The sequence below is a fragment of the Athene noctua genome, chromosome 13 (assembly GCF_965140245.1).
Source record: "Athene noctua chromosome 13, bAthNoc1.hap1.1, whole genome shotgun sequence".
Classification (NCBI taxonomy): Eukaryota; Metazoa; Chordata; class Aves; order Strigiformes; family Strigidae; genus Athene; species Athene noctua.
In genome coordinates, this window is record NC_134049.1 from 17537344 (window position 1) to 17560704 (window position 23361).

Sequence of the window (23361 nt, forward strand, 5' to 3'; positions counted from 1 at the left end):
ATATGGACACTCAAGTTTGCACAAAGCTCTCTACCAACTTTTAACATACAGGGCCTTGACATAGGAAATACTTCCAAAAAAACATGGCCTAGAACACATACGTGCCTACTTCCATTTTTATTCCAACATTAGAAAAATACTTCTATAAGAAGACTGGAACCTTCAGTGAAACAACCTTAATGCCTGTGGTTCCTATGCTGACAGTGATACCACCATTTCCAAGGACTAGGAACATCTAGAACTATGCTGCATCAACATTTCATTGCTACCAAGAAACTGTGAAAAAGCAAAAAGGAGTCAACATGTCAAACACGTTGCTAGAAGAGGTCCTGCCCTGTCTAAAAGAAATCAAAACCACATTCCGTCAAGTGCACACCCAGACCACACAAAAATTCCTGGTAGCTCTACTAGATATACTGGGTACTATAAGGACAATATATGGTATACTAGTACATAGACTTGAGTTTCTTATTTACAACACCAGCCAAGTTTTAAACATGAAACGACGGCTACACTGAGAGTTTAATTATTTGCATAACAGGCAAGCACCAGCTGCTTTCTCGTCAAAGGATTCCACAGTGCAAGCACCAGTAACAGGGATCCCAAGCCCGCACAAAGAAGAAAGCGAGCCCAAACACCTGAAGCATTAATCGTAACTTTCCAAAGTAATCTCACATCGGCCGGTTTTCACCAACACAAGGCTTTATTTTGATAAAAGTTCTGCCCCCCGACCAAAGTCTGGGCCTGTCACCAGCATGTGCTCACTTCACGATCGTGCGCGGCTTCAGAGCCGCGGAGGCTGCACCTCAGCCCCTCGGCACAGCTTTTGTTCCCCTCCGCGACGGAGGATTTCCAGGGGCGCCTGGGAAGAGCCCCCCGGGGGGCGCAGGTGCTGCTTCACTACCCCGTGGGGCCGGTGACCTCGAGGCGAGCCGGGGAGAAGTTCCGGGCAGAGCCCCGGGCGCCCCGCTGCGGGCCGGCCCGGCCGCCGCCGCGCCGGGAGGGCAGCCCCGCCGGCGGCACCTCGGCCGGGACCCGGGCAGGGAGGGGGAGAGCCGAGCAGGTCGCTAGTGGAAATAAAAGGCTGTTGTTACCTGAGGCAGCGGCAGAAGGTAGGACTTGAAGGTGGGTTTGGGCTGCTTGAGAGAAAACATTGTCGCCGCCGGCGGGGACCCCGGCGGGCGGGGCGGGCGGGAGCGGCGGGCCGGGCCCAGGAGGCCCCGTCCCGCGGGGGCAGGGTGTCGACGCCCGCCGGCTCAGGCCCGGCGCCCCGCGGCCGCTCGGGGCTGCGCGCTCCCAGTCACACGGCGGCGGCCCCGGCGGGCGGCGGCGGCGGAGGCGGCCCCAGCGCACCCTCCTTCCCCAAGGGAGGAGTCAGCCGCCTGGGCAGGCCCGGCCTGGGGCTGCCGCAACCCCTCATGGAGCCCCCCGCGGCTCCCTCCGCCTCCCCGCGCGGCGGGCCGCCCAGCCGGCCCAGCGGCTCTCTACCGCCGGCGGCGGGCGGGCGGCGGCGGCCCCGGCGGGCGGCGGGCTGAGGCGGGCTCTGCCGGGGCGGCCATGTTGGGGGGGGCGAGGGGGCGGGGAGCCGCCTCCGTACGGCGGCGCGGAGGGCCCAAACGGCCGCGGCCCGCGCCGTCGGGCGGGTGGTCCGCGCTCTGTCCGCTTTTAACGGGGACTTCCCGCGGCGGCAGCCGCAGCCAGCGCTGTTATCTCTGACCAGACCGACGGCGGGCTTGGTTACGGGCTCGGTTACGGGCTCTTAGCGAACCCCTGGGATACCTCGCTCAGCCCCGGCCCCCGCCGCGGGGAGCAGCCTCCCGGGGGCCGGCGCTGCCTCTGGGCAGGGGCGAGAGGCCGCCTCCCCGCCGGCCTTCGTGAGGGGAGAGCGAGCACCGCCACAGGGCCGGAGCGGGAGGGAAATGTTACAGTGCGGGCTGCGGCAGAGGATGCCCACAGCTTGGCCCCCGAGACACTTGGAGACTCTGAAACCTCCACGTGGGGCCTGCAAAGGCAGGTTTTCATTGCGACCCAGGGTTGTCTCGCATCAGCAGTAAAAACCCAGCTCCAGCAGGAATTAACTACTGCTACCGAGTTCTTCTTACTGTCACCTTTTATACAAGGTGTATCACGTTGCAGCCGTGGAATGGATGTGACCTACGGGTGAAGCCTCCCGGCTGCTGCCGCACAGGTTCCCTCTTGCTCATCGCCGGAGCTGTGCCGACTGCTGGAGGTGGATGCAGATCTAACATCTATGTAATTCCCTTTCCTTAAGCTTTCCAGGGACTCATGGATGGCTCACTTGAGCTTCTCTAGAATATGGAAATAACACAGTTGCACACCTAAGCTGCCAAAATTGAACACTGCTCTCTCTTTTGATAAGTAGGAAACTGAGCAACCACTCACATGTTTAGTGGCCCTTGGCACCCTTAACAGTCCATGTTGCAGGTGTTTACGTGAGCACTGACTGCAATGGACTTGGTCTCTGCAGTGGAAATACCTCCTACAGTAAGCAACAGTTTGGATGGACATGTGGTTTAATCGAGAGCCCCAGAGTGGGACCACGTGGGACCATCAGCTGTGAGACCTAAGGAAGGGGGAGAGTCTGGATCATCACCATAGTGATGGTTCCAGCTATGAGCCAAGCATAGTTCACTGCAGAGCCTGTGGTTTAGGGACAAGAGTTGAAGGCCAGGACCTGCCAAACTAACTGCTGGTATTTGGGCACTGCAGCCTCAACTTATTAAAAAGCATACTGTAATTTTTCTGTAACAGCTCACATGCAAGATAACATCAGTAAAGACCTGCCACAGCATAGTAGTGTTGTAATACACCATGACATATAGTAAAGAACTAGAAGACTCCAGAAAAAACGACACATTTTTAGACACAAAATGACACATGCAGCACCCAGCACCAGCCACAGGGTCAAGGTGATCCCTTACTATCATTAACAGGAAGCTCATTACATTGCATTATAGCCACTAGGATTTTTTGGTGAAGTCAGAGGGTGAATATTCGATGAAAGAACAGACTTTTGGGCACAATCTGGATTCCCCAACTTTGATGAGATGCCCCACTGATGCCAGCAGGGAGGTTTGTTTGAACAGGGGGGAAGGAAACAACCCATTGGCATCTGCCTAGGTTGAAGAAAGAAGTATGTGTGCGTGCATTAAAGCTGTTCAACACCAAGCACATGGCAAGCACTTCCATAACAATACACTACTCCCGGACTTGCAGGTGGAGAAGATAAAAACAATCCCACTGTATAGTTTTTTTAAAACAAGTGCATCTGCTTGCACAAAGGTCCCATCTTGTTTGGTGTTGGCAGACAGTTCACTTTATCCTGTATTTTCACGTAAAAGATTTTTATTTTATGCTGTAAATATCATTAAGTGGCATTATTCAGCCTGGCATGGTCTCAGGCTCAGCCCCTGTCCATTTTAGAGAGTGCACTGTCCTGCAGAAGTTGCTGGTTGTGTTACACTGAGTGCCTGATAGTGCTGTGAGAGCAAGCCACAGCTCCTCTCCTGCTTGTGACAGACGCCTTTCACAAACTAAATCTCTTGGATGTTTGATAAGCGAGAAATACTGCGGGACTTGCCCTCATCTTTATTCCTCTTTTAAGTTTTGTGTTCATATTCACAACATTGCTGAAAAATCAGAAAAAGGGGAAGAGCAAGTGAGGGGGCAGGGAAGGCAGAAACTGCCCAAATAAGCTAGGCTTGATATTGTCCATAACAAATTTGCCAGTCATATTAAAAATGACAATTATATATACTACATCAGAATTACATGAGTGTTTCTGCATCAGCACAGAGCCTTCTGAGGAGTGGCTGTGAATGCAATTTTACTGTTGAAGGAATGAGCATAGGATAGCACAAATTTCCATTAAGGACTGCACTGACACATTTAAATTGCAGTGCTGTTCTGAAAAGGAGCAGACAAAATCAAAACTAAGCTCTCAGTAAACATAAGATCATAAGATTTGCAAGGATTGTTGTTGGACCTAGTCACAAGTTGCCACTGGAAGAGTTTAATGCTGGTAGGAGGAGAAAGGTGATTTGGTAGAAGTGAGTTTTTTGGAGGAGCAAGTTAATCTGTCACAACTTGCAGTAGGCTACAAGCAGGCAGTGCAGACAGGCCGAGCAGGACAGGCAAGTAGGGCAGGGTAGGCAGGCAGGGCAGGGCAGACAAGGCAAGAGGGCAGGTAGGGCAGGTCAGGCTAGGTAGGTATGCAGGATGGAGGTGGGGGTGAAGGGGGCAGGCAGGGAAATCCTCTGGATCCTCTGACTCCTTTTGGGCAACTCACTCAATTGCCTGCCATCTCCAGCCATCCTGGCTTGCCTCACTTGCTTGCTTTTTCTCAAACAGTTCTACTAAACAGGAGGGTTCTGAGAATGCCTTTGTTCTATGAGAACAGTCTTGAAAGAATGGTGGGAAGCCAGCTATGCAACAAAGCCAGCTGAACTGAAAAGACTGCAGATGTCTATTCTCATTAATTTGAAAAATGTATTTTTTCACTCAGCGCAGTTATTTTTCTTGCTTCAACCTTGTTATTTGGTGATATCTCCTGTGTGCTAGGATAACCACGACCCTTACTCTTGTCCACTATCATGGCCCTCCCAGAACCAGCTTGGCTTGCTCTCATGGTGGTATCACACCCCACATGCTGTGTGGCAGATCCTTGGGGCTTCTTTTTACGTAACAGTGCAAATTGTTTGTAACAGTGAAGATAATTATCTGCTTAGCTATGGCTATGGTGCATAACCTGCTGTATTTACTGATTAGATTAGGTATCTTCCTAAAGGTTCTGGTACAACCTCACAAGACAGCTCTGTGGTTGGGGAAGTATCTTGGCTTGTGTAACGCATGAGGGCTGGGGTTAAATCAGAAGAGATTTTCATAATGTTCCCTTTTGATCTCTCAGCAGATTAGAGAATGGCTTTCATTAGACATGTTCAAGAACAGGTTAGACCACCATCTGCCACTGATGCTATCGACATTGCTGAACTTGCCTTAGTGTAGATGATCTCTTCCAGGCCTGTCTTTCTATGGCAGCTTAGGCATTTTCATATCTTTCTGAAGAATGGTTCAATTATTGTTTGAACTCTAAGGCACAAAGACATATGTCTTGTCTGATTTCACAGCTGAGCTATGTGCCCAGAGCTACAGCAAGTATGTGGCGAGTCTGCAAAGTCAGGGATTCACTAATGAGAGTCTATTTTTCACTGAAAGTGTTATGGTTTATTCCTTTAGCTGGACACCTCCCTGCTTGTGCACCCAATAGTTTGCACACCCAGGTTGCCTCAGCCTGCAGTCAGAAGTGTGGGACTTTTGCTGGGAACTTGTGAGAAAACCAGCCCAACAGGTCTCTATTATCTTTTATAAAAGAAAAACATTATGCCTTAAATTTATTAAGCAGCTGAAAAAAAAATCTTTGAGAGTCCTTGATGAAGACTGAAGATCCTTGGCTGGATGGTTGCACTCAAAGAGCTGTGGTCAACAGCTTGATGTCCAAGTGGAGAGCAGTGACAAGTGGCGTCCTCAGGGGTTGGTGTTGGGACCGGCGCTGTTTAACATCTTTGTGGTGACACGGACACTGGGATCGAGGCACCCTCAGCAAGTTCAACAGCAACACCGAGCTGTGTGGTGGGGTCCCATGCTGGAGGGAAGGGATGTGCCATCCAGAGGGAGCTGGACAGGCTGGAGAGGTGGGACCGTGCAAACCTCCTGAAGTTCAACAAGGCCAAGTGCAAGGTCCTGCCCATGGGTCGGGGCAATCCCAAGCACAAATCCAGGCTGGGTGAGGAGTGGATTGAGAGCAGCCCCAAGGAGAAGGACTTGGGGGTATCAGTGGGTAGAAAACAGACTATGAGCCAGCAGTGTGTGCTCACAGCCCAGAAAGCCAACGGTATCCTGGGCTGCATCAAGAGAAGTGTGGCCAGCAGGTACAGGGAGGGGATTCTCCCCCTCTACGCTGCTCTTGTGAGACCCCACCTGCAGTGCTGTGACCAACCCTGGGGCCCTCAACATCATAAGGACACGGACCTGCTCAAGTGGGTCCAGAGGAGGCCACAAAGATGCTCAGGGGCTGGAGCACCTCTCCTGTGAGGACAGGCTGAGAGAGTTGGGGGGGTTCAGCTGGAGAAGAGAAGGCTCCGGGGAGACCTTAGAGCGGCCTCCCAGGGCTGAAAGGGGCTACAGGAAAGGGGGGAGGGACCCTTGATTAGGGGGTGTAGGGATAGGATAGTAACTGTTTTAAACCGAGGGAGGGTAGATTTACATGTAAGGAAGAAACTGCAGTTTCATAGGAGTTTTAATGTTGTAATAACAAAAAAAGAGGAGGCAGATGAAATTATGCAGCTCCTTTTTCTTTAACACCAATCGAAAGGCAGATAGAGGCACTTAAATATTTTGGCTGAACAACTGCAAAAAAGAATTTAAAGTCTATTATCAAGACAGTCCTTATATCCATTGTAAAGATACAGGGCATCAACCATAAAACACCACTCTGCCATATCAATTTTTGTTTCTGCAGATAAAGCTGAAGTTGAAAAAAGCAAAAGAAGGTTGCGGTTTTAAGACAATCTGTAGTTTTTGTCTCACTTCTCCCATGGCTTGTGATTTGTCAGCCTGCATCTCAAACTACTGCTGCGTACTGTTTTTTTGACTACACCAACCACCTTGGACCCTGGCACCAGTTGAAATGGGCATTAAATGGCCATATCAACCAGATCTTTACATCTGTCTTACCTTTCTGTTTGATGCTGGATCTCAGTGAGGGATCAAAATCCACAATTATGCTGAAATATTCAGCTCTGGTGACTACTGCACACAGTAGAGCTTTTATCTGCTGTGGCTGTAATGAGAGGAAAACACTTCTAGGGCTGATGTAGTCTCGTAGCCCATTAAATAGAGTACTGTCACTGCTAGTAACGGGCCACAGGCTTTATGCTGACTTTATAAGGCCTCAGGACTGAGGCTTATCAGGAATGTTTTGTCTGAATTTGCCTTAACCTGCCTCAAGCTGTTCTGTTGTTTGTTTAGTTGTGAAAGCTAGGAAATTCAGGTGTAATTGTAGGATTTGAAGGCAAATAAAGAAAAACATGATGTAAAGTTGGCAGCAAACATAAAAATGCTCCTAAGCAGACAAAAAATGAGGAAAAGGAAACCACCATCAACATCATGCTCATCCTAGTGAATGACCTGGGATGCTGACAGCTGGCAATTTCCTCACTACTCGCATTTTAGCCACTGACTGTTAGACGGAGAGCATCAGTGCAAGTGTGAACATAACATTAAAAAAAAAAAAAAAAGGGTGGATAGTAGGAAATGTGCATATATTGTTTTTTTTCTTGTAGTACCATAGTAGTAGTCTGTTCTCTCCTCTTGACTCTCCTCTCTTCTAACTAGATCTAGACTAATAATAATTCACTGTTAAAATAACAATACATACATACAATAAATTTACATACAAGGTGTGTCTCCTTTTTGCTCATAACAAGTTTTTGAGTGTAACAGTAGTTCAACTGGAAGTGACCAGTCAGACATGACAGTGGTGCAGAAGTGATATGCTGGCAACGACACTACTAGGTGGGACCCCAGCAACGTGTCCAAGTGTTGCTGTCACTCTGAAAACTCACCTCCTCCACTGTAAATGCTGGGCAGCAAACTGGTTTTGTGTCAGTGGGTTAACTACTGAGAACACCCATAACAGGGCACAATCCTGTGGATCTTGCAGATCTAATGAAATAATCCTGTTGACATCCTTGGTCATGCGCCCTTCTCATGTTCCTGTTTTCTGGCAAGGCTTTGCAGATACTTCTGTTCTCTTAATTTTTATTTAGAAGGACAGATAGACGTTTTGCCAAAGATATTAGTCAAGCCCAGAACCTAGGAATGTATATGGAGAAACCATAGTTGGAAAGTTTCGATGGCTAATTTAATTCATTCCTAAATAATATGGAAAATGGACTTCCTTGGTTCTCAGGTATTGAAATCCACATCTAAATGGAAAGAGTGACTACAATAGGAGAGGCTTGCAAGAGCAAAGTCAGGGTAGTTCCAGAATGATGCAATGTAAAAAGGGGTCATTCATGGAATCAGCTGGTATAGTTAAGAACCTGCCTATATGAATATTACAGTTAGTCACTGTGTTTAAAACATTTGCCTTGAGGGAGAAAGAAATGTCTATATTGCAAGATACTGTAAGGTGAACAAACTTAAATTACCTCAGTGTAATGTCTCTATGTAGACATAGCCTTAGAGCACATACTCTTTAGGCTTGACCTGGTTCAGTATAGGTCAAGCACATAATAAAAAATGGTAGGGGAATTCACACTGACACTGCTGTGGAGTCACCCCATACTTAGCAGTAAGAGGGATGCATCTTCCTGAAAAGCAGTATTAAACATGCCTCTTCAGAAATGCAAATTCTGTGCTTGCATCCTTTCAGTCCGTATTCAAGAAAGCATGCAGGCAGACAAGCAAATGTGTTGATTGTTATTCAGTTTAGTGTGCTCCAAATCTACTATTGGTCTTCTATGCACATACAGAGCCATATGTAAATCTTATTAAAATGGCTGTATGTCTAAAATAACTCTGCCAAAGTCAGCGTAGTTACTTCACATTTAATGGCAGAGAGGTTATCATTTCAGTTCATGCTATGCAAAAGCACAGAAAACATCCAAGCCTTATGAAGTCATCACTGTATAGAGAACTCTACGGAAAATTACTGGCAAATGTTAAAAAAGAAATACTGCTTAGAAAATGTTCAGCCCATGCACTGCCTAAGAAGAAACAGATAAGTGAAGTGTTTCAATATATTATAGTGAAAAATTTGTTATACTGAATTAATTTCACATCTTTTTCATGTGTTTCTTTATAAACATTTTTACACAAAGTAAATAAATACAAAGGTAAAATGTTTTTGTTTGAAATCTACATGCTATCTGATACATTTTTAATGTAAATGCTAAAAAAATAACTGGTGAAACAGAGCATGATTTCACACACATTTTATAAAGACAATGTACCAAGAGGTATGCAACATACTGTATTCCATTCCACAATGCATACTGCTTGTTTAGCAAAGTGATGAAAACCTGCATCCCTTTGTGTCTGTTAATGAATCAGTTTCTGGTGACTGCAGGCAAACAATAAAAAGGCATTGGCAAGTTGGAGGCTATTTTAACCACACATACAAAATAGCTATGTAGTTGCATAGAATGGTAACACAGAAGTAAACATGGAAGTGAAACAATTTCAAATGTCATTCTGTTTTTACAAAATGTCAAGTTCCCTAAAGTTGAATAAAAGAGAAGCCCACGTGAAAAGCAAAATGTCAACGCTGTTCTGACAACAGTGAAAGCAGTAAACCTGCTAATAAGACCAGGATAGCAAAAATCTGTAGTAAATCATGACTTGGCTTTCAGAAATGTCTATGCACAACCACGACCATTCAGTACAGTAACAGCATTTCAAAGTGTAAGTATGGATGGAGTATGAAAATATAATATAAACAATGAAAAGCTGATGCCATCAATGCATTTGTAGTATCTTCCATCAATCTCTGCATTGCAGAATGCTGTAAGCAGCATTATCAAGGGGGATACTGAGATCTACATACTGTGGAGCTGATGGTGGGGGAAGAAAAGAAACTCTGTCTTTTCAGAATAATATATGAGTAAGTCCTGACAGTTAATGAGTTAAGCATAAACTTTCAACCAGTATTCTGTGAACAGTAACATGACTTGAACTCATTTGCTTTCTTGTCTGTTCAATTGTATGCATTCATCCCCTGCAAAGAGAGGTTATTTGGGAAAACAAAACTCCCAGAAGGTAAAAGAGAAGAATGAGGCAGATAATATCACACTATTATGAAGAAAACTATCCAAACCTAGTACTTAGAATGCCACTGCTGAGACAAGTGTGCTGGGAAAATGTAACTATAGATGTGAATTTCCAGTCTTAGTCATCCAGAGCTAGAAAACACTTTCACTTGTAGAGACTTTTTTTCCCTTTGACATTTGTTTTTGAAATTTACTCAAGAAAACATATGGAATTTCTGTTCTCATCTGGAAAATTTATTTTTTGTTTAGACTAACTCCTAAAAGCTGTTCCTTGTTCCTCATATGTCATCATAATGAAATTCCAAAATGAAACATGGAATTTGTTACAGTAGATTTGCTTCAAACACAAATTGGCTACATTTTGATCTCACCCAGTCAGAAGACCTTTCCTGTTTTGTTTTATTTTCCCTTACAGACATTTAAAAAAAGCCAGATTTTTGCTCTACATGGACTTCTATTGTAATCCCCATTTATACAAAACACTAATGCAGATCTTGGATTCATATTATTAAAATCTCTGTATACTTCATATACTTAAAATCTCCCTAAACATTTTGAAACAATGATCATCGCTTCTCAACAGTGTAAGGCTGTCAGCATGCTTTGGGGTGGGGACAGATATGATCCTGAAAGCAAGATTATGCCACTAACGTTCAAGGACAGGTCAAGAATATGTCTACACATGGCTTTGTGGGTCAGGTTTCTCCAAACACATCTGTGTTTTGCCACTCAGACCTATTTTATTGGACGAAACTGCTATGTTGTGCCTTTCTGAAAGGAGCTAAGAAGCGTGCATGAAATCAGGAGTAAAAGAGGGGACTGCATATTTTTTCCTTGCCTCCAACAATTTGATCCAAAAACCACAATGGCCACAAATAAACCAGCTGCATAAGTAAGGATAAAAACTAAGGCTGGTTAAAAATTTGTTCCATTTAAGAAGTTTTGTGATAAAAAAGAAGATAACCATTTTCTAAATTATTGCGTGATAATCCCATCCCTATTTTATAAAGAGCTTGTCAGTAAATGAGCTTATGAGGAAGGTCAAAATGGAACAAAGAAAGATTTATACTGTTGGCATCTGTGGACTGTGCCTACTTTTTATCTGCCCCTGAGAGAACATCTTCCTTTCACCTGACACAGCAAGCATTTGCTTAAGAACAGAACATATATCTATTTAGTTTAAAATTAAAAGAAAGAAATATATACAAAATCCTTCTTTACAAATTAATTTAAAAATCCATAATTTGTTCAATTAGTCATGCTGCTTTCCTGACTGTTGATAAAACAGGAGCCGAGCCATTAGCCACTTCAACATTCAGTTTCTGTGGATGCATTTTCTTGCCTAGCTTTCTGTTCTTCTGTTGCACTGCCAAATGCTACCACTAAATTAGTTACACTGCTGGCATGTCCTGGTCTATTTAATTTGTCCTTTACAGACTTGGCTTTCCGAGAATGGCTGTGCAAACTCTTTGAGCGTACTGATGGGAACCCAGAAGTCCTTTCTGGCTTTACTGATAGGAAATTCTCTTTCTCAGCCTTGACAGTGGCAGGCATAGAGGTGTAAGAGGCACTCATACCTGCTTCACCAACATCGCTGTCATCATCTGTGTCCATCTGTAACTGCTTCTGCTCTGCTTGCCTTTCTGCTTCAGAGATAAAACCAGGGTATTCTGGAGGACGTTCTTGAGAAAGTTGCTGCTCAACTTCATATTTCCACTCTGTGGCCCACTGTTCAATTGTAGAAGGGCACACCTGATCCATGATGGTACTATACTCTGTGGTCCAGTTGTTAACTCCTCCAACCAGCTTCCCACCCTGTGCAAATATAAAGCTCCTTGACTTCATCATAGTGGTTTGACAAGCACTGAATGTTTCAGGAGGAAAATAGCGCCTTGCTTTAGATTTGTCCAAGGGATAAGAGATGGTTGCTTCTAACTTGGTACGTTCTACTTTTAGTTGAGTGTTCTGAAAAGCTGATCTTGGTACTGACTGTCTGTTTGTAACAGCATCCCTCTGCTTTATACTTCGAGGAAGCACTCCATCACTCTTGAAAATCCCCTGGTTTTCATCCCCAAAACCACCTGAACCAGAATGGGGTCTGGAAACATCCTGTGCAATTTCTAATGTAGATTTACTGTAATCTGCTGTACTAGCACTAGATGTATAATGGAGACTGGTGTGGTGTTCTGGAACCAGCATCCTTGGGTCTGCTCCATCTTCTTTGGTACCAAGAGAATGGGCTTTTTTACGCAGTCCCATGGCTGGTGACATAGGAGCGGTACTGTCATCATAAGTTAACTCATCGCCTCCAACATGGTATCTGTACATGCTGTAGCCATCAGAGCTGCTAACACTGCTCTGCCTTAGGAGATATGCAGCATCACACTCAGATGAAGCCCGTGAACGTGGATATGTCAGCTCAGATTTGTCAATACCTGCCAGCTTCTCAAGAGCATTTACCATTCGACCAGATATTTCTTCCAGTTGAGAGAGTCGAAGGTCGACTGTTTGAAGAGAAGCTTTCATAAAATGTTCTCTTTCATTCACTTCTTCTAGCCTCATAGACATATTTTCAACTCTGTTGGGTATAAAAGAGGAAGCATAGAACAGAAGCTGTGGAATGCAGTAATCCATTATAGACACCCAGCCACCCATTTCTTTGTAAGGCAGAATTTTGTGCTATCTATCATGCAGCGTTCTTTTTTCCTATGTGTAGCATCAAAAGCATATGCATTTCTTGTAATCTGTGCTTTCCATACACCATATTAGAGGGCTATTTGAATTTTGCCCTTATTTACATTCCAGGAGAGTACAAGCATTGCAGTCCTCGGGGACAGCCTACTATTAACATTTCTGAGTGTGCCACCCACTTCATGTTCAGTTGTCCTCTTTCACTGCAAAGCATCAATTAATTATATGAAAAATACTTTCTAATCACATGCTTACAGGATGACTTAAAATAACATCATGGCATATTGTCAAACAGGTTTTACAGCTGCACGAGAAAGAACATACACTGGTGTGTATGGGATTACTTCAGCTCTTGAAATATCTTTCAATTGTGTATCAGCTGAAGGGAGGGGAATTATTGTCCAGTTCAATTAAAATAATACTTTTTCCCATTTTCTTTTATCATTTATATCATAATGGAAGTGGTAGTAATAGAAGAATGCATATAAAACTAATGCATTAGAATGTGACTTCGAGATCATACACTTGTAAATCAACTGTGGAAATTAAATTAACATTCTTTTGCTCTCAAACACAAAAGATGACGAAGCATCTGGAGCAAGAAGCCATGAGAAATAAGCAAATCTGCTTTGTGGCCATAGACCATAGTGAATCAGTGAGCCTTACCAGCCCTGCTTTATTCTCTGCCACAATACCTAGGATTTTGACAAATTGCCATGGATAAATAGTGCGATAGAAAATACTCAAATATATGTCGCATACTTCATTTACTCCTCCTTTCTTAAACTTCACATATAATAATGTAAGATGTTCAGGGCCTCCCTTCAAGAGAAAAATGTTTATCCATTAAAGAATTATATGCCTCACAGAGCTACATCATAAGAAATGTTAAAAGGAAGATAGATAGATAGGTAGGTAGATAGATAGATAGATAGATAGATAGATAGATAGATAGATAGATATGGAGTAGTTCATCATCAGAATACTGTGAGGTAGATTAAAGGCAAAAGAGTGTTTAAAATGTGTATCATTTTCATTACAGGGAGAGTTTTTCGTCATTTCAAGGAAGTGACAAAAGACCCCATCCTTTGACTTACTACTAACAGAATAGGCAGAGCCTTTGGGAACAGTCCTGCCAAGTGACCCGGTAAAAAAAGAGCTGCTGCCCTTATCACTGTGTGCTTACACACCAATATACAAACATTACCTAGTCCTCAGAATAGCTTAATGATTTACACGTGAATATTCACTGTCTTTTAAATGGAGAAGTTCATACTGAAAAGCTAAGTGTCCTGTTCAAAGCTTCCAAGAGCATCTGTGGCAGAGATTAAAATTCAGGAGATGTGAGTGCAGGACCCTAGTGTAAACGATTGGTCCATGGGAAGAATCCTCAGTTCTTTTGTCATTAGGCTCCAAAATGTTTCTTATGGTTGGATTTGCTGCTGGAAACTCAAGTAGTAATTTTCTCAAACAGATAAAAAGCCTAACTGTGTTCTTCAGATGGGAGAGAGGGAAAAATTTCACTATGAGCAAAAGTGTTCTTATCCCAAAGCTACCTAAACCAGAAGCCTTAGTGACATACCAGCAGGAAAACCAAAACCCTTGCTCTTGTGAGAGAAGCACCTGCACAGATACTTACTCGGGATTCAGATCAGTTTCTGATTTGGTGGTGGTTTTCTTCAAGATCTAAATCTTTTGTTCTTTAACTCAACTTTGGTTATAATGAAGACACAAAAAAGCAATTACTGTTCCAGATAAGTGGTATGGTTTTTTTCTTATAATAGGTACCTTTCAGAGGTAACTCTGATGCGTTCATCATTAGATGATTGCTGCTCATCTTCTTTTTCCTGGAAGTATTCTTCTACACACTGCTCTTCAAACTCATAGAGTTTTTTTAGCTCTTCATCATTCAGAAATAACTCTGTGCAAAACAGAAGACCAAAATATGAGTTTTCTTTTTCTAAAGTTCTAGCAGTCAATTTAAATCCAATTTAGAAATTATTATGGACATACAGATACTGCAGATTCTACTCCTGCATTAAATGAACAGATGATATTTTAAATAGGGAATGAGGACTTAGACAAAGATGGTCACAGCCCTGAAGGCCAATGTAATGCATTATCATAGAATTGTAGAATGGTTTGGGTTGGAAGGGACCTTAATGACCATCCAGTCCCACCCCCCTGTCCCGGGCAGGTAGACCAAGTTGCCCAAAGCCCCGTCCAACCTGGCCTGGAACCCTGCCAGGGAGGGGGCAGCCACAGCTTCTCTGGGCAACCTGTGCCAGGGCCTCACCCCTTTCACAGGGAAGAATTTCTTCTTTAGATCTAATCTGAACCTCCCCTCTTTCAGTTTAAAACTGTTCCCCCTTGTCCTATCCCTACACCCCCTGATCAAGAGTCCCTCCCCCCTTTCCTGTAGCCCCTTTCAGCCCTGGGAGGCCGCTCTAAGGTCTCCCCGGAGCTTCTCTTCTCCAGCTGAACCCCCCCCAATTCTCTCAGCCTGTCCTCACAGGGGGGTGCTCTTCATGCCCTCCTCTGGACCCACTCAAGCAGGTCTGTGTCCTTCTGATGTTGAGGGCTCCAGAGCTGGACCCAGAACTGCAGGTGGGGTCTCACGAGAGTGGAGTAGAGGGGGAGAATCCCCTCCCTGTACCTGCTGGCCACTTCTGGGCTGTGAGCACACGTTGCTGGCTCACAGTCAGTTTTCCATCCACTGATACCCCCAAGTCCTTCTCCTTGGGGCTGCTTTCAATCCACTCCTCACCCAGCCTGGATTTGTCCTTGGGATTGCCCCAACCCATGGGCAGGACCTTGCACTTGGCCTTGTTGAACCTCAGGAGGTTTGCACAGTCCCACCTCTCCAGCCTGTCCAGGTCCCTCTGGATGGCACATCCCTTCCCTCCAGCATGGGACCCCACCACACAGCTCGGTGTCGTTGGTGAACTTGCTGAGGGTGCCTCGATCCCACTGTCCGTGTCCCCAGGAAAGATGTTAAACTGCGCCGGTCCCAACACCAACCCCTGAGGACGCCACTTGTCACTGCTCTCCACTTGGACATTGAGCCATTGACCACAACTCTCTGAGTGTGACCATCCAGCCAGTTCCTTATCCTCTGAGTGCTTCAAGCATGTCATGCAGGACAGTGATCATCTGCTTTTATGACCATCCACTGTTTTCTCAATGCCCTCTGCACTTTTTAACAGCATGCTACATGTTGAACAAACTCACTAGATTTTACAGGAAAAAGACTAGGGCACGCTCTGCCAGTTTGTTCCTTCATTAAATATTGTTCTTAAAAGGATGCCAGTTATAGGCAACAGAAAATCTAATACAACAGATTGCTTCCCAGACATTCTTTGGATAAGAGCTTCAAAAATTTATAATCATATAAGGAAAATCCAAGCTCTTGGGAACATTTAATCCTTTATTTGAATTTGTCTCTTTGTATTTGGAGGGAGTGTTACATTTACTTCAGAATCACAGAATCATCAAGGTTGGAAAAGACCTTGAAGATCATCCAGTCCAACCATGAACCTCACACTGACAGTTCCCAACTCCACCAGATCCCTCAGTGCTAAGTCGACCCGACTCTTAAACACCTCCAAGGATGGGGACTCCACCACCTCCCTGGGCAGCCCATTCCAACGCCCAACAACCCCTTCTGGAAAGAAATGCTTCCTAATATCCAGGCTAAACCTTTCCTGGCGCAACTTGAGGCCATTCCCTCTTGTCCTATCACTTGTGACTTGGTTCAAGAGACTCATCCCCAGCTCTCTGCACCCTCCTTTCAGGTAGCTGTAGAGGGCCAGGAGGTCTCCCCTCAGCCTCCTCTTCTCCAGACTAAACCCCCCCAGTTCCCTCAGCCGCTCCCCATCAGACCTGTGCTCCAGACCCTGCACCAGCTCCGTTGCCCTTCTCTGGACACGCTCGAGTCACTCAATGGCCTTTTTGTAGTGAGGGGCCCAAAACTGAACACAGGAATCGAGGTGCGGCCTCACCAGTGCCGAGCACAGGGCTCAGATCCCTTCCCTGTCCCTGCTGGCCACGCTATTGCTGACACAAGCCAGGATGCCATTGGCCTTCTTGGCCACCTGGGCACACTGCTGGCTCCTGTTCAGCCGGCTGTCAATCAACACCTCCAGGTCCCCCTCTGACTGGCAGCTCTCCAGCCACTCCTCACCAAGCCTGTAGCACTACTTTTTTCCTTTTTTTTTTTCCTTTTTTAACTCAGAAGCACATTATGCAGAAATATAATTACTAACAAAATGTGTTTCATATGAAACGTAGAAATATAGAGATAATTGTGAGCATCTGATTGTTTCAATGAGGCATACAATGAAAATAGTAATCAACAATTACAGAGTGTGTTAGGAGAAAAATCCTCACAGTTCCCCTGTGAAATGACAAATACATCCCTACCATAGAGGAATGCAAGTGGGGATACTCTTAGACACAGATTGCTCACAATCACAGAGCATTACAGATTACATTTGAAACTGTGATCCCTTCATCCCCATTTCCTATTTGCCTTCTGCAACATATGGATTTCACTAGGTAAAACTGGATTAAGTAGATACCATCCCACTGTTTTAAGAAAGCATGTTAAGAAAGTCTTCATTAGCAGCACAGCATTGCATATTCTCAGGAGCCCACAGAGCTCAGGAGCTGTTAACTTGATATAAATTTTGTTCCATACTGTCTTCTGCAAATACACTTGACCATCAATGTGAACAAAATAGTTCAGCATTGGAAAAGCTTCTGCTTTCTGCTAATATGGTGCAAAGAGAGCAGTTTAGAGATTTCTTGCATACTCAGTCCCTTGTCACGCTCATCCTGGTCTCCTTCACCCTTCCTGCAGCGACAGCAGATTAGCTTGATGATTATGTAGATGTGGCTGAAGATAATCATTGGTGGTGGGAGGACAGGTCTGTCATGGAATGTCATGATCAGCTGGTATCGTTGGAACTTCCAGACTTGGTTGGATATTGATTTTACTTCAAAGAAGGTATTGCTGAAAAGGAACACAGGTATAGTTTCTATTAGGCCCCTAAGTTTACTTCAATTGAGCAAGTCCTATACAGAGAAAAGTAGCGGCTAAATAAAAACATGAGGCTACATGACTTGCTTAGTTCAGCTCTTTGTTGATGCTGCTGAAGTTGCTGAGCTGGTGATTAACTTGAACTCATGATTTCACTACTCCTTTTGAGGGTAGCAAAGCAGAAGGTGCTCTGCATCCCTTATGCACCACCCAGAACAGTCCCCCTCTTAGACTATTTGCACCTACTGTATAAAGTCCTTTACGTGTTAGTGAAAAGAAACTCACACAATTTACAAATCACATAATTGGTATTTTGAGGCTTGGTTATAAGTATGTCTTTTAACACATGCCAGTATTTGATATTACAGAAAGTATTAAATCCATGAAAGTTATTTTGTATGCTAAACCCAGAAGTTTCACATAGTTTGCCTTTAATATGCTAATCAGCTTGACCTACATAGAAGACTTTTCAAGTTTTCACCAAATGTCCTAAATTCAAACTCTATTCACTCAAACTTCTGACTCAGAAACATTGTGCATATTCTTCTAAAGGAATTTGTTCTTGGAAGCCACAGCCTCATTATTTCTACACCAAAATAAGGTGTGTTATAAAGATGTTTTATTTTGTAATTCAGGGGATAGGAAGGAGTGTGACAGTATCTAATCCAGAGAGAACAATAGTCAAGGTTATGAAATAGCAACTAAGGGAAAGTGGACTTGATGTTTGTCTTAGATAAAGCTTTTCAAGCTATTTTACAGTGTGCTCAGCTCGCTCCACTTGGATGATGCTGATGATATTGGCACTTCCTTTTTTATATTTTCTGTCCACTTCCTTCCTAATCCTCTGTGCTTTGGAATATCTACGTTCACAAAACCAGTTAAAACATCTTGTTGAAACCAGAGAATTCTTGGGTACACATAGCTTTTGGTTTCTTTTGGCTACATATGCATGACATTATTTACCCATGAAAAATAACAATCTGCCTTTGTTCAGTGTCTCCTGCATTGCAGGAATTCCCTAGCTAGATCTCACCCCCTTGCAACCATGCTGGGATGGCAGGAGTTAACAGCATGACCTACTTCCCAAACTGCTGATTCCTTGGTCCTTCGGCCAATAATAGCTACCATTGTAAGATTCTTCCCCTTCCCCCTAGCGATTTGACTGGCATTGGAGCACTTTAAAATTCATGACCTTTTAAGCTACATACATCAAATGAAAGACAGGCTTTGTGAGCTGTAGAATTCTGGGCACACGATGAACTATTTTTGTGGTTGTGACACAAGCTATCTATGCCAGCAAGCCCTCCAACACTACATGTTTATGGGCATCAAAAATGGATCACCTGCTTTTCTCAGGTGGTGTGTTCAAAAAGTCTTACTAGCAAGTAGATATTTAAATTTTTTTTTTTTTTTCTTTTTTTTATCCCTAGGTCATGACAGGAAAAGCATGCAACATAACTGTGGGTAGAAAGAACAAGCAGCAGAAATTTGTTTGGTTTTACTCTAGGGGAGTCTAAATATAGATTTGTGAAATAACATTAAGAATGTGCATAGTGCATATTGCTTGGACTGGCCAGAGATCTTGGCAACCTGTAGCCATCCTTTCTCTTGGTTCAAGACAATATAGACTCCTTTTCGGGGTCATATTAGAACTGTGCAAGGTTTTTCTAAATGAAAAGCAAAACAATAAGAAAAAAGAACAATAATCCAGAGAATGTAGTGATAGTGGAAATGCCTCCTGCTTTTGATGTTCAGATTTTCATTCTGCAGTTCTATCACAGAATCATGCTTGCTAGTGTTTACATGGTCTTCCATCAGGTATGTAGCAGGTTTCAGGGATTCTGTTTTTCATATTTCCAGAGCAATCTTGAGGCCTATCACTATCCACTAAATGGTAATTGGAAGTAGCCAGATTCTCTCATATGCATTACTGCAATTGCTGGCATACTCAAAGCAACCTTTCCTCCACTCTTTCCCAGTGTATACACGATTGCAAATATTGGCCAGTCATGTTCACAGAGTAATTAGATCGAGTGCAAATCCAAACCCTTGCAAAATCAGTTGACAGGCTCTCACAGAAACTTTGTCTTGGCAATAAGAAACTAAAGATAGTGCATGATTATTTACATACTTGAAGACAGCAATTAGCAGGTTTACCAACAGGATATTTGCTACCAAGAGGTAACAGGCCATAATAGCAGGAGTGAGCCAGGCCCCTGGTATACATGGAGGGAGACGTTTACCATCATCATCGTAAAGATTGTCCCCACAAGGAGCTGAAAAAAAAACCAGGAAAGGTATTTTTCACAAATTGCCCAATACTTAAAAGACACTATTTACATTTATTTAATGATGACACATGCATAAACTTTGCCGAGCTAGACAAATTTTGCAGTTTATTTCCAGTAGCAAGCATGTATAATTTCTACTTTGAATTCTGCTTCTAACTACAGCATACAAAAATAATTTTCCATAATAGTGAACGGAGAAGCAGCTCCAAGTTTACTGTACAGTGTGGCTTTCTTTTCAAATTCATATAGATCTTTTTCTCATAGCAATAGTCTAGGACAAGATCTTAATGTGCAGACATACATACATATTAATAGTGAAATTAAATAAAATTCTGCAACCAAACTTGTGTGCATAACTCGCCAAAGATATTAAAGGATTACTTAGTGGTCCCAGACTGCTAAGCATCAATTAAAAATTTATCAGGGTCCTGAGTGTGCTGAAGAGGCCTTAATGATCCTGAGCAGCTTCACCTGGTGTCTACACCTACACCTATTATACCTGTCCCTGTCTGAGCTATGTCAGGTGTGCAGGTCTCAGCCCTGCCTCCTGGATGGACCTTAGACCTGTGTTTGTCCCCTGGATAAACCCTCTTCTGACTCTGGCCTTGTCTCCTTTTGCCCCTGACTGGATTCCCTGGATGGACTCTAGACTACCACTTGCTCTGTCTGGGGCTGTTAATGATACCAGCAGGTGGCCCTGCCCCACTTTTGGGCCAATTTCAGTTTCCCTTATTTTCTACAATAATTCTAAATTTTTAGATTTTAAACCAGAGATAAAATTATAAAATGAAAAGTATATTAGTAACAGCAAAATAGACTGGTGAGAATGAGACAAAAACTTAGAATATTGATCAAACTGATATAAAATAATTGCCTGAAGTAATCCTAAGAAAACATAGGTTGTCTTGGGTAAGAGCTGCCTTGGAGTTGGGTAACTGCAGAAAGTTTGTTCTGTCTTTAAGTGCAGTGCCAGTGTATCTGATTTCAAATACAAGGCTAACTTTTGGAACCATTTTATGGTTTATCAACCACAGGTTCTTTAGCTGAAATCTTAGTAAATACTAAGTCTGACAATGAGTTTTGCAAAAAACCCAATGCTTCAACCTCACCCGAAAAACACTTCAAGTTATTTGAAAACAGACTAGTATTATTTACTATGGACTGAAAGAGATATTTAGACAATGATGAATAATAACATATACTTTACTTGCTTTTCAGACATCAGACCCACATTTTTGCTGTTCATCATAAGAAATGTGTAACAGGAAGTTCAAGCAAACCATAATATTATTCACATGGACCAATGAAAGTACTGCCAAAGAAACACTAACATTGTATCTAGGTAATCCAAGGGAATTAGCTACAACATGACACTCATGCATCATAATTTAAAAATATTATTTTACTGAAAATGTACTAGAAACAAGTCATAGCAACCACATAAGCACAATTAAAACTTCTGATCTGCATCTGTATTAAAATAAAATATTTTTCCTCTGCTTCTTTTCAGTGAAACTATTACAGTAGAAAAACAAGATTCACACCTGAATATTGGATGAGCCCAATAATTAAAATGTCAGTATCTAGTGAAGAAGAAGATTAATGAACATATCCAACTAAATGAGATAATCAGCTCTCCACAGAGACTTACGATTAATTTCCATGGCATAGACTGAACAGCATTCCAAAGGAACAGAATAGGAAAGGAGGCAGGGAGAGAAAGAAAGAAAACAATAGAATAATATTGAAAAAAAAAAATTTAAAAGATGATTGAAAATACAGTTTTGCTGCCAAGAAAAGATAAGCAGCTGAAATGTCAGAACAGTAGAGACATATGCTTAGAAACAATGTCTTTATTAAAAATGCATTGCATTCTGCAATTTCCTTTTCATGTTGTTTTCCCCAAATGTCACATATGGCAGTGAATTCATGATATTAATAATAAATCACAAAATGCTTCTGGCAGATGATCATTTAAATATACATGATATTTCAGGCAAGTAAACAAAACTGGCGGTCACCATGAACACAGAACAACTCAAAATTATCACACAAAATCATTCTTTTAGCTATTATGGAAACATTTCCTCCTTTTTTATCTTTTTTTTTTTTTTTAAGAACCACCCTGGCTTTGAGTCTGCCAGCTGTTTCTATTGAATGGTTATGTTTCTGTTAATGGTCATGATATTAATGTTATTACAGTGTACAATATCATTAATGCCCATTTTGACTACCAGTATGGATATTGCTTGCCACCCCCTAAATTGTAAGAAAAATTATACTGTTGAAAGAAACTCAGCCAGGCTTCTCTATTGTTTAAGAATACACTGCTGTTGAGTACTAGATGCCACTAGTAACTTCTTGCTCGTGGACATCTAAATGGAGTGAACCGGACAAAAGCATCCTGGGTTGATTAGGAAAAGTGTTACCAGCAAGTTGAGGGAGGTATTTACTCACCTCTACTCAGCTCTGTGAAACCACATCTGGACTTGTGTGTCTAGTTCTGGGCTCCCCCATAGAAATCAGACATGGACATACTGTAAAGGGCCACAAAGATTAAGGGGATTGGAGCATCTGACAAATGAGGCAAGGCTGAGAGAGCTGGGATAATTTAGCCTGGAGAAGGGTCAAGGGAGATTTTACCAGTGTTATAAATACCTGAGGGTGGGTGGGAGTAAAGAAGACAGAGCCAGACTCTTCCCAGTGGTATCCAGTGAAAGGAGAAGAGGCAGTGGGCAGATACAAATATAGGAAATTCTATTTAAAAACAGGTTGTCTGTAGAGATTGCACAGTCTTCATCCATCAGGATATAAAAACCTGACTGGACAGCCCCTGAGCAACCTGCTTAATTTACCCTGCTTTGAGCAGGGAAGTTCGACTAGATGATCTCCAAAGTTTGCTTCCAACCTCAGCAATTCTGTGATTTGCAATCTTCACCTTTAGGTGACATCCTGTCATCAGTGAAGCTGCTGATAGAAGTCCAACTACCTACTTACAGATGTAATACTTTTTACATAAATTGTTTACACTCACGAGCCTTGGCAAAACTACCCATAAGCACTTGACACAGAGCCAGGTTAGACTGCCCATAGCAATCACTCCCCAACAACTTCCAAGGTTGTTTTTGTGGTGTGTTTAGAGAACCGTGGAAAGGTCAGAGTGAGAATGTCTTACTGAAAGCAAAAAGATCTTCAGAAGTCAGTCCACAGACTTCTAGACATAAGAAATTTACAGAATAATTGGAATGCAGTCTAGTTATACCATAGAACTCCTTGCGTAACCACACCACTTTTATTTCAATAACAAAACAACAACAAAACCACACATTTCCAAGTTAGCTTATGTTTAAGCTACTGACACAGCAAAGCTTTTGACTTGGGAAGGTTAGTGGAGCAAGTAGATGGATTGAACTTGTGTAACTGGAAAGCCTGAACCTTTTTTCCCCAAAATCTTTTGCACTGTTGAAGAAAGATTTCTAATTCAAAG

The 23361-nt window shown here is 43.1% G+C and overlaps 2 protein-coding genes and 1 long non-coding RNA gene across 12 annotated transcripts in view; 1 reads left to right on the top strand and 2 right to left on the bottom strand.

Moving 5' to 3' along the window:
• Positions 1–1505, bottom strand: part of MTMR10 (myotubularin related protein 10) — a 37742-nt gene extending 36237 nt beyond the window's left edge. Inside the window, exon 1 of the mRNA XM_074917675.1 lies at positions 1095–1505. Coding sequence (XP_074773776.1) covers positions 1095–1154 — 60 coding nt within the window. The 5' untranslated portion in view covers positions 1155–1505. The remainder of the gene's footprint in view (positions 1–1094) is intronic.
• LOC141965723 (uncharacterized) overlaps positions 979–23361 on the top strand; it is a 65301-nt gene continuing 42918 nt past the window's right edge. Inside the window, exon 1 of one of the 2 annotated variants that reach the window (XR_012634501.1) lies at positions 979–1112. This is a non-coding gene — a long non-coding RNA (uncharacterized LOC141965723). The remainder of the gene's footprint in view (positions 1113–23361) is intronic. The other variant, XR_012634500.1, reaches the window with a different exon arrangement.
• TRPM1 (transient receptor potential cation channel subfamily M member 1) overlaps positions 8914–23361 on the bottom strand; it is a 108627-nt gene continuing 94179 nt past the window's right edge. For 6 of the 9 annotated variants that reach the window (XM_074917669.1, XM_074917670.1, XM_074917667.1 and 3 more), the window contains 5 exons: positions 21526–21546; positions 19715–19859; positions 17357–17556; positions 14331–14463; positions 8914–12429 (listed from right to left, as the gene is read on the bottom strand). In XM_074917669.1, coding sequence (XP_074773770.1) covers positions 11160–12429; positions 14331–14463; positions 17357–17556; positions 19715–19859; positions 21526–21546 — 1769 coding nt within the window. In that variant the 3' untranslated portion in view covers positions 8914–11159. The remainder of the gene's footprint in view (positions 12430–14330; positions 14464–17356; positions 17557–19714; positions 19860–21525; positions 21547–23361) is intronic. The other 3 variants (XM_074917668.1, XM_074917665.1, XM_074917663.1) reach the window with 1 other exon arrangement.